Source organism: Schistocerca nitens, chromosome 5 (genome assembly GCF_023898315.1).
Source record: "Schistocerca nitens isolate TAMUIC-IGC-003100 chromosome 5, iqSchNite1.1, whole genome shotgun sequence".
Classification (NCBI taxonomy): Eukaryota; Metazoa; Arthropoda; class Insecta; order Orthoptera; family Acrididae; genus Schistocerca; species Schistocerca nitens.
In genome coordinates, this window is record NC_064618.1 from 563,872,404 (window position 1) to 563,884,404 (window position 12,001).

The window sequence follows — 12,001 nt, forward strand, 5'->3', positions numbered from 1 at the left end:
GGTCACAGATCATAGTAACTGACAGAAAGTCATTGAGTAAAACAGAAATGATTTCTGGCATTCCCCAAGGTAGTGTTATAGGCCCTTGCTGTTCCTTTTCTATATGAACAATTTGGGAGAGTCTGAGCAGCTGCCGTAGGTTGTTTGCACATGACGCTGTCATTTTTCAACTACTAAAGTCATCAGAAGATTGAAAAAATTGCAAAACAATTTAGAAAAGATATCTGTATGATACGAAAATTGGCAATTGACCCTAAATGACGAAAGGTGTGAGGTCATCCACATGAGTGCTAAAAGGAATTTGTTAAACTTCAGTTATGTAATAAATCAGTCAAATCTAAAGGCTGTAAATTCAACTAAATACCTAGGAATTACAATTACGAACAACTTAAATGAGACGAAACACACAGAAAATGTTGTGGGGAAGGCTAACAAAAGACTGTGATTTATTAGCAGGACGCTAAGAAAACATTACAGATCTACTAAGGAGACTGCCTACATTCCACTTGTCCGTCCTCTTTTAGAATACTGCTGCTGAGTGTGGGATCCTTACCAGATAGGATTGATGGAGTACATCAAAAAAGTTCAATGAAGGGCAGCACATTTTGTATTATCGTGAAATAGGGGAGAGAGTGTCACTGAATTGATACAGAATTTGGGGTGGGCATCTTTAAAACAAAGGTGTTTTTCGCTGTGGCACAGTCTTCTCACGAAATTCCACTCCCGAACTTTCTCCTCTGAATGTGAAAATATTTTGTTGACACTGACCTATACAGGGAGAAACGATCACCATGATAAAATAAGGGAAATCAGAGCTCCTATGGAAAGATATAGGTGTTCGTTTTTTCTGCGTGCTGTACAGGATTGGAATAATAAAGAATTGTGAAGGTGGTTTGATGAACCCCCTGCCAGGCACTTAAATGTGTATCCATGTAGATGTAGACATGTAGACCTGATGGGTGTCCATTGCTTCAGAGCAGTGGTCAGTTGTGTTAATAGATTGGCCTCATAATCTTTTTGAACAAACATTGTGGATATGACCAATCTGTTTGCAAAACAAACATTTGGTTCAATGAAAGTGACAAGTGTCTCCATCAAGAGAGATGTACCACTTAGGGCAGGATTGTAATTTGCCACTATTATGTTGCTGCCGCAGGCACACCATAGACTGTTTATGGTGCCCAGTAGGACAAGTGACCCTATGTTGAGAAGACTGATATGTGTTGAGAGCAACTACCACAGGCGGCAACATTTCCAGCAATGTGATGTCAAACGGCTTCTGTGCCCTGATTATATGAGTGAAACTCTCAAGTGTGGAGTCTGACTGTTTGAGGACCTCTGCCCTAAGTCTGGAATTGGTGATAACATTTTGAACTATAGGGTCCCACCATATGGTGTCAGCATATGACTGACTACAGATACGTACAGATTTGCAGGTGCAGGTCTTGCCTCCTAACTCCAAGAGCCACTACTTATGGGACTGGGTAGGTTGTTGCTTCATTCAGAAGAACTTGTACTGTGCAGTGGCAACCAAAACTGGGAGTTGAAATACTTATGTAAAGCCATAATGACCTCCAGGAAAGAAACTGATTCAGGCTGAGTGTGGGGAAAAAGCTTGATTCAAATGCATGAGATGTCTACGCCAATTCAAGAAAAAATGTGATTTTTAAGATGACCCAAAATGTTGTGGGCTGCAAAGTGTTGAAACCGTTGCCATTTTTATGTGACCCACTCTTCTGCGGCAAAGTTGAATTTGCGGAACAGTGGGGCCGATCGGTATTTTCTTCCATTGTCATTGGCCTTAGTGATGTCCATGGCAGAACGTAATTGTAGCAGTGTCAGTGTGTAGCTGCTGTTTCACAAGGTTATGGCAGATGGTGTTGCTATGACACTGCAGGTACAACTATGCTGCACTGTCCGGCTGAACGGCAGTGACTTGGCAGCATGTGCCATGGCGCAGCAATGTTGACACCACTCTTGGAGGAAAAGTTAATTGTTTCAAGCTTGTACCATAAGCTATCAGCATTTCTCTGGTCACCATTTTATCATCTAAAAATGATATTTGTCGATAAAGGCTTGAAATCGTAGCAGAGGTAAGAAGTACAATCCATTTATTGCTATATTAATAGCCCCCAGTGGTCAGTTCCAGGGAATTATCATCTACTGGTTAGCACCAAGATTGGTTATAGAAACATGTACAGGCATCAAAGGCTTAGACTTGATGTCCCCTCACGAAAAAAATAGCTGAATATTTGAGAACGCTCTCAGACCAACCATTCTAAACCTTGAGCGACCTCGGCAGAGCCCTGAAATTCACTGATATGTTTCAAATAACTTCAAAATAGAGTGTTTGCTTGGGTTCCAACAGACTTTCAAATTCTTAATAGGACCAACATTTGCGCTGGTTTTCAAAAGGATACAATAAAGAGTGTGTTTTTTTTTCTAATTTTCCCAATCAGGTGAAAAGCATTGTGGTGAAAGATCTTTGTATGAGTCACAAAGAGGTAATTCTTTCATCAAATTTCACAAACACTGCACCATCACCTAAAGTAAAGTACTTTGCATTGTGGACATATTTTGATGAATGTCCTACTGCAAGATGGGTAGGAAGGATATTTAAATCAAAACTGCATAATGGAAGAAAATTTGGATAATTACTGGAAACGAAAAGGCAGAATTTGCTGACTCTTCAGATCTCCAGAAAAATATAGTTTGTAAAAGCACACAGCTTGACTTCTGAAAGGAATTTTAATTCTGCTCATTTTATTGTAAATGCAGAATGGTCACTCTACATCCAAAGATTGTTGATGCTCTTTTTATATACATCATAGATCCCCAACACATGCACCAACAGACTGACAAATTGGACATGTGTAGCACTGTCATGCTAAACACATGACAAAAGTTCGTCTTCTGCTGCTGCAAGCAACATAAAATGCAGTTCTAATACACGTGACAGAATATGAAGTGTACAAAACATCAATAGGAGAGATTCTGCAGAAATTTAGACTTCAGATGTTGGTGGGACATGTATAGAAATAGAGATGCAGGAAATGCACTTGGTTCATTTTTTAATGAATCCATAATGGTTTCATGTGACACACAGAGAATAAAAGGGAGATATTTTATGGATAAAAGTCCATTGACCTTTTGTATTTCGGTTTTTAAGTATTATTTCCAATAGAGCTACTGAAATACTGACAGATTAAATCATTGATTTCATTTCCAATGCATATTAGAAGTAAAACCTAAAAATTGACATGTAGACAAGCTAGACAAGCAGTGGACATTCATTCATAAAATATACTTTATTATCTGCGAAATTTTACCACAACTGTGATGTGTTTCTTGTATCTGAATCAAATGATTTAGATTATGTATGTTATGAGACTAATAAATGATGATTCAGCAATTCAGAATCCTTACTAAACCCAAGTTGTATGCCTAGTTTTCATGTACAAATTACCCTAAAAATGATGTTGATACATACACAGTGCAAATTTCGTGTTCTTGTTGAGTTCATCATCTGTGATGCATGTTGTCTGTTAAAGTTTTTGTTTATACAATGTTTCATTGCATTTTATTTGCTTAGAATAATAATGTTCAGCAGCGAATTGAATGCAGAAACTTTTGGTGAAATATATGTGAATATTCTTACTGAAGGTATCTGCTGGACAACCCTAAGACTGTATGCGGATTTCATGTTCTTGATGTGGGCAGTGGCAGTGGAGCATGTGCAATAGCAGCTGCCAAGGCTGGAGCACAGTCAGTGACTGCTAATGATATTGACCCAGGTATATTGTGTACATCGTGTTTCCCATCTTATGAAATTTGCTCATGTAGGATTATCATTGATCCCATATTCATCATTGTCCTTCCAGGATTAAGCTTCAAGACTATTCTGCTATTACAAGTTACTAGTACCATTAGTTCCTTCCTCGGGCAGGAAAAAGAAGCCTTTATGGTCTCATAAAGTAATAAACAGCTTGTTACCGTAACCATAGAGCTGCTGCTATTTATTTATTTATTGGGAACTATGTGTTTTGTTGGTTTCAAAATATATGTTCTAGACGAGTTCTCTGCTCTTTATGCACTCTCCATAATAGAGATTGTCTGATTAAAAATGAAATAATATTACCAGATAAAGCACTTACCCAAGCAGGTTCTGTGCATTTAAGCTTGCTAGACAGTATATTAATCACCCCTGTCAAAGAGCACAATGGTCAGTTTGGAGTGTTGTAGGTGGTATAGGATTGGTATCAGGCAGCCATATTGCCCTCCACAGCTGATATGCATCATGGCAGTGAAATGTGTGTGTACCAGTCCATTGTATGGAACCAGAACTGTAATGTGGCAAAACAGGAGATGGGACAGAGCGACAGAAAGGAATATTGTGTTTGGAAATGCACATGACCAAACTGTAAATGATGCTGCACAAATTGGTGATGTACCAACATGAACAGTCCAATATGTCTACAAGGAATGGTGAAATACACTCCTGGAAATGGAAAAAAGAACACATTGACACCGGTGTGTCAGACCCACCATACTTGCTCCGGACACTGCGAGAGGGCTGTACAAGCAATGATCACACGCACGGCACAGCGGACACACCAGGAACCGCGGTGTTGGCCGTCGAATGGCGCTAGCTGCGCAGCATTTGTGCACCGCCGCCGTCAGTGTCAGCCAGTTTGCCGTGGCATACGGAGCTCCATTGCAGTCTTTAACACTGGTAGCATGCCGCGACAGCGTGGACGTGAACCGTATGTGCAGTTGACGGACTTTGAGCGAGGGCGTATAGTGGGCATGCGGGAGGCCGGGTGGACGTACCGCCGAATTGCTCAACACATGAGGCGTGAGGTCTCCACAGTACATCGATGTTGTCGCCAGTGGTCGGCGGAAGGTGCACGTGCCCGTCGACCTGGGACCGGACCGCAGCGACGCACGGATGCACGCCAAGACCGTAGGATCCTACGCAGTGCCGTAGGGGACCGCACCGCCACTTCCCAGCAAATTAGGGACACTGTTGCTCCTGGGGTATCGGCGAGGACCATTCGCAACCGGCTCCATGAAGCTGGGCTACGGTCCCGCACACCGTTAGGCAGTCTTCCGCTCACGCCCCAACATCGTGCAGCCCGCCTCCAGTGGTGTCGCGACAGGCGTGAATGGAGGGACGAATGGAGACGTGTCGTCTTCAGCGATGAGAGTCGCTTCTGCCTTGGTGCCAATGATGGTCGTATGCGTGTTTGGCGCCGTGCAGGTGAGCGCCACAATCAGGACTGCATACGACCGAGGCACACAGGGCCAACACCCGGCATCATGGTGTGGGGAGCGATCTCCTACACTGGTCGTACACCACTGGTGATCGTCGAGGGGACACTGAATAGTGCACGGTACATCCAAACCGTCATCGAACCCATCGTTCTACCATTCCTAGACCGGCAAGGGAACTTGCTGTTCCAACAGGACAATGCACGTCCACATGTATCCCGTGCCACCCAACGTGCTCTAGAAGGTGTAAGTCAACTACCCTGGCCAGCAAGATCTCCGGATCTGTCCCCCATTGAGCATGTTTGGGACTGGATGAAGCGTCGTCTCACGCGGTCTGCACGTCCAGCACGAACGCTGGTCCAACTGAGGCGCCAGGTGGAAATGGCATGGCAAGCCGTTCCACAGGACTACATCCAGCATCTCTACGATCGTCTCCATGGGAGAATAGCAGCCTGCATTGCTGCGAAAGGTGGATATACACTGTACTAGTGCCGACATTGTGCATGCTCTGTTGCCTGTGTCTATGTGCCTGTGGTTCTGTCAGTGTGATCATGTGATGTATATGACCCCAGGAATGTGTCAATAAAGTTTCCCCTTCCTGGGACAATGAATTCACGGTGTTCTTATTTCAATTTCCAGGAGTGTACTTACAGCCAGGTAATATGACATAAGAACACTGATTGTAAAAAGATCCTAACAGACAGACACATGAGACAAATTTCATTCCCTATCAATATCATTAGGCATAAGAGCCATCTGAACCAGTTTATAAGCAAACATTGTGAATGAAACAGTGTGTAATGGACATTTGGGGTCTGGTATCTCACAAGTTGCTATTGCTCACTGTAGTGCATAAATCTGCATTTCATCAGTGGGCCAAAATGCACAGAAACTGGGTAGGGACTGACTGGAGGTGTGTGGTGTGATCCGATTAGTCAGAACTGTGCTTCTGTCCAATTGATGCAAGTCGTCAAGTACACTGATGGCCCAACAAGGCATTCAACTGACAGTGTTTAGAGGGTGTTGCTCTGGTCAGTGTTGGTACTGTAAAGTTTTGGGAGTCTTTCTGATACCATGACTTGGGCTCACTGATACATGTTACTGTGAAAATGAACCAGGAAGTTGACTTCAACAAGGCCGAATGTTGTTTCTCTTTCATCTTTATGATTAGTGTGCTGTGAACACTCCTGTCTTCCAAGATGGCAACAAACCTGATCACAGTGTTGCAAAAGTACCTTTCTGGTTTGACTTACACTCTCACTTTGACTGGCTTGCTAACTCGCACAACCTTAATCATAAAGAAAATATATAGGAATGTTTGAGACAGCAGTATAACCTGCCAATCAGCATCACACCAGTTTGGTAAAATTCTAACCATCAGTGTGTGGCTTTAGCTGGAAATAACTTCAATGGAAACTAGTGGCCTCTTTTTGTCGCCAAATTGAGGCCATTTTCAAGGTTTGAGGACCACTAGGGGTGATTAATTTCATTATACTTCCTTCTCTGACACAACATTTGCCAGCTGCAATTTGGCAAATGACTGCCTCATCTGCTACCTTATCACCTCCTGTAATAGCAATATAGATAACAGACACAGTGCTGAGTCCTCCTCTGATTGTGTAGGTGATCGTTGTGATGGAACATCTGAGTCTTACCTTTAGCTGCAGTGGGAAAATACCTTACAGCCTTGGTTCGTTGACGAACATTATTTGGGACCGTACACATTATGTACTCACTTTATTTACTGCTATTTTCAGTGGTCATTTAACTTGTCAAACATTGATTTCTTTGAGAATGGGCTTAGTCCAAAACCAGTCCCCGACTAAACAAACAGCCAGTTTAGCTATATCTCTGGCTGTCTCTTTTTGCATCACTATGATAATTATTCTGAAGACACTTCAATGGAATATTCTTAAGGTTCTAAGGGTAAACTGAGAATGAAAAGTATTTCTTTTCCCTCCAGACATGTACGTAAAACACCAATGAAGTCGTTAGTAGTGACTGTTCGTTTCTTTTCAACTTTCCATATTTCAGCTGATCTTGTTAACACTGTTGCATCTCTCACTTTTTCTACAGCCTCACTATCAATATTTGTTGTTCATTCTATTGACAACCCTCATTTGACTTGTTTGTAAATTACCTTATCTTTCAGTGTCATTCGTTATTTCTGAAAGACCTTTATGCTTCATAAACGCTGCTGGTATGTAATGTTTGCTTGTGTATGTTACCGGTTTCTAGGTTCTTATTGGCGCAGTATTTCGGTGATTAGAAAACTTGTCATTATCATAAAGTGCTCCTAGTTGTGGTGACACATGGTGTGCCTCATTTTCTTTAGCTGATGTTCAGTACACTACCTGTTCCCAGGTGTGCTCAGATTCCAATTGAGGCTTGCCAATCAGGGTGGATAGTATAGGTTTTCATCCAGTCTTGAGAAAGAGAGAGGCAAATGGACATGCAGATGCAAAAATGAAATATATTATGGTTGTAGGGATAGATTAGTGACACATGCATGGTATATTTCACACTTTTTAGAATGGTGTCTGGCCCACATGATGCCGTCGGATACTCATAGCAAGGCAAATTGTTCAGCTCTGCTTCCTGTGGTTCTCGGGTCACGTAGTGTTGATCCTACTTTTTCAATGAGTTTAACGGTTAAGGCAGGATTTCACATCTTGCTGAATTTGTAACCAGCATCTCTGTTGGTAAGATTTTCTGCCAGTCTGATCCCAACTGCCTCTCTGGTAACACACACTCAAAACAAAGGGATCTACGCCAGAATTTTTATTACACTATAATCCATAGTGTGCTTAATCTCTAGGCAATAGTCAGTGACAACTGAGTCACCTGGTTGCAACAGATAAGTGGAGTGGTTATGTTGCAAGCATTGGACCTAAACTGTCTTAATTGTTTAGCCAGTGTATGGCATACCACATCGATCTCAAATGCTATAAATTCAGGACTTGCATAAGACAACCTCAACTTTCAGTCTGATCATCAAAATACCTTTTCTTGAGAAAGACCTGTAGATGTTGTAATTTGCAGGCAAAATTAATCATCTGATTAACTGCATACTCTGCATATCTAAGTTTTTATGATACTATTCTTCTTTGAGGCTCTTGATGAGGTCAGGGTCAGCGTGCCTGAGCTTGCAGTATGCAGTATCCGCTGTGGCCAAGTATGCCATCTGACTTTGCTTCACCAAATGTATTGCAATGGTAACTGCCATCCTTTTCTAGTTGCACAATGAATCTGATGTTGGGATAGTGAGAATGTGAATATTGTTGGAACCTGGCCATGTAGTGTAAGAAACCAGTAGGCTTGTGTGTGGATAGCTGCTAGGTTTCTTCCTTGATGATATTTGCTGCCACTGGATAAAGCAGGTAGTCCACAATTTTCCCTTAGGTTTGTTCAAAATATTGCCATCTTTACTGAAAGTAAGTTAATATTAGCCGATACCTGAACATATCCATCACTGTAGAGTCAAACATTTCACAAGCAGGTACTGATGTGTACTTCAGGTGGACCTTGGTGCCCAAGAAAACTACATCAAAGCTGAACATAATGTAATTATCTGTTATACAGTCTGTGGTCCAAGGGATAAGGTCCAAAGAGATCGATATGTGATGGCAGCACTTGCTTATGTATGGGCTCAGTGTTCTTCTGAGGAACTTGATGAGTGGGTAAGTTGAGGCTCACTTGTTGTTCACTATTGGGTTGAGTGAGGATTTTTCCTTATGAGTTTTGGTGATTTGATGCCCATGCTAGACTGCTTATTTTGGTATTCTCTGGGAAACCTGAGGTGTTGAAACACAGCCATCTTCTTGTTGACTTGAAGAACCTTCTCGTCATAAAACTGTTGTTGCAGGAAAGATGACAGAGCTGTAGTTTTCTTGCAACTTATGAAGTACTGTACTTTTATCTGTGGAACTGTTGACTTTAAATGACTGGGTACTGGTCAGTATACGGCATATATTGTGATGAAGTGCCTCTGTTAGATTTGGTGTAAGAGCTGTGGCCACTTGCCCTACTGTCCTTATGAAACCTGATACAGGTAATACTGTTGGCATTGGTGCAGAGTTTAGACCTCGGTCTGATAGTTTCATTATCAATTCATTTGAAATTTTGGTGCATGACAAGCTACTACCATCTTGCATAAAGAGTCTGCTGGAGCCATTATGCCCTGTAGTTTCAGAATCAAGAATGACGGCAAGAAACAGTTTATTGTGCGCAAGTTCTTTCAAGATAGCATTGATTTGCCAATGGTTATATAAGATCCTATTGCTTACTAGTGGCAAGCAAACTTGGCAGTAGTAAATGTGATGTGTCATTGTGGGAAAACATGGCTTAGCATATTTTGTCATATGAACACCACATGTGATCAATGTGCTTTCCATCCAATGCTTGATTTATTTTTAGTTGTAAACTCAAAACCAATTTTAATGTTCAAGCTGTGAAATAATATGAATGTGTTGTCTTAATTATAAGAGTAATAGCAATAATCATGAAAGAAAGTTGAAGTTAGTCAAGTGTTGAAGTTAGCAGCCCCTTGCATCTCTGGCACTGGGTTTATTGTATATTTATGAGAGTAAACTTCCTAGGAACAACAGCTGCTGTTAACAAGAGTTTCTATAATTGTGTCTGTAACAACTAGCAGTAACTTTTTGCAAGGGGTTTAGTAATGTAAATAAAATAATGAAATACAAATAAAAAACTTAATCTTCAGACTGTGGGCTGATAGAGATTATAAGACATCAGTGCGGAGCAACAAATAGTCACTCAATATGTTGGTCATTTATATTAATAAACTCTTCACACACACACACACACACACACACACACACACAGCTGAACTGAAAACTATTCGTTACATAAAAACTTATTCTTCATCACACAAATAAACACAAACATATAGCTTTGCTTTTAACAGCACAGTGGCTACTTCCATTATCTTCAGACACTAATGTTACTTATTTGGCACTCCACTCTAAAACAACCACTCTCTATACACTGAACATAAAATTATCTATACACAGTTATGCTTTCTTGTTATTTGTTCAATATTCTCATCTGTTTCTGGCACTCAGCCCACTGTGACTGGTTTTATAACTGCATCATTTCACTTGGCACGTGGCCTCAACAACATTGGCACTCTAGCTGCTCTATGACCAGTACTCATCAGAGATCACAGTAAAGCAAAAATAACTTACATCCATCTCTAACGTCTTTTTGTAATTTGGCTAGAAAATTTGGAAAAAACAAATAACAACAAAGAAAACCCGTCAAGTCATGAAATTGAGATCACATACTAGCATGATATACTAATTTACTCTGCAAGCACTCCAAATTATTACAAGGTCATTTACAACATATGAATCAAATAACACTTCAAAGAGCCATAACAAATGTATACACTGATAAGCCAAAACATTATGACCGTCCATTTAATAGCTTGTTTGCCCATCTTTGGAACGTAATACGTCACTGATCCTGCATATCAAGGATCCGATAGATTGTTGGCAGGTTTTTAGATGTATGTTGCATTAGATATCTATGCACACACCATGTAATCCACATAAATAATGGGCTGCTGATCTGTGTACACGGTTATGGCTGCCGTTAGCAACCCAAGCAGGTTGCATAGGATTTACATCAGTATTATTTGTGCTTCCTGCCGCCATTGGATAAGCAGCTGCCAGCAGCAAGTTGTATACTCCTAGATTACTTGTTTGTTACATAGTTTAATTCTTAATTTCTTTGCATGTTTTTGGGTATTTGCATTGTATAATTCATAAATTTCGGGCGTATTATAGTATTTGAGAGTTGTAGCATTGCGCTTTAGTACCTGAATAGTGTAAATTCGCATAGTGTGGCCTGAGCTCCCAGTTGGTGCACTTCGACAGCACAGAAAGATACGTATACAGCTTCTTTTCTGTGTTTACTTCGTAGAGTCTTACTTAAATTGCGTGTGTGTTTCGTATAGGAGGTGTAATTCCGAGTTTTAGTTACTGTAATCGTAAATTCACGCAGATTGTAGCGCAGTCGTTAAGCATTTGTACAGGTTAGTTCATACATTCTTAGCGTGTTTCCCTTGCGTTATCTAGGCACGGACTCGTGTTTCAGTAACTGTTCTTCAACATCGATTAGAATGGGCACGGACTGTGATTGCTGTGTTCGGATGAGGGCTGAGTTGGCATCCCTTCGCTCACAGCTGCAGGCGGCGCTGACTTTGGTCACGCAGCTTGAGTCTGTTGCCAATGGGCACCACTGTGGGGAGCCGGACTTGGGTATCACGGGGATGTCAACCTCGTCCCGTCTGTCCCCAGATCGGTCTGCCACTGTGGTTGCCCCGGTTGCTACCAGCAGTGGGGCTGAGCCCTCGCCTGTGGTTGATTGGGAGGTCGTTCCAAGGCATGGCAGGCAGCGAAAGACGTCCCCGGAGGCTGATCAGAAAGCCTCCCCGGTGCGTCTGACAAACAGGTTTCAGATACTGTCTCTGGCTGATCCAGATGCAGCTGCCTGCCCTGTATCAGAAGATGATTCTCAGCCTTCAAGGTCCGGGCAATCGCAGAGGGTGGGCTTATTGGTAGTTGGGAGCTCCAATGTTAGGCGCGTAATGGGGCCCCTTAGGGATATGGCGGCTAAGGAGGGGAAGAAATCCAGTGTGCACTCCGTGTGCAGTCATTCCTGATATGGAAAGGGTCCCTCTGGATGCCATGAAGAGCACAGGGTG

The 12,001-nt window shown here is 41.9% G+C and overlaps 1 protein-coding gene across 2 annotated transcripts in view; it reads left to right on the forward strand.

Annotated features, from left to right (window-relative positions):
* Positions 1–12,001, forward strand: part of LOC126259696 (electron transfer flavoprotein beta subunit lysine methyltransferase-like) — a 69,279-nt gene that overhangs the window by 43,958 nt on the left and 13,320 nt on the right. For both annotated transcript variants that reach the window (XM_049956659.1, XM_049956660.1), the window contains exon 3: positions 3,664–3,794. In XM_049956659.1, the coding sequence (XP_049812616.1) occupies positions 3,664–3,794 (131 nt within the window). The remainder of the gene's footprint in view (positions 1–3,663; positions 3,795–12,001) is intronic.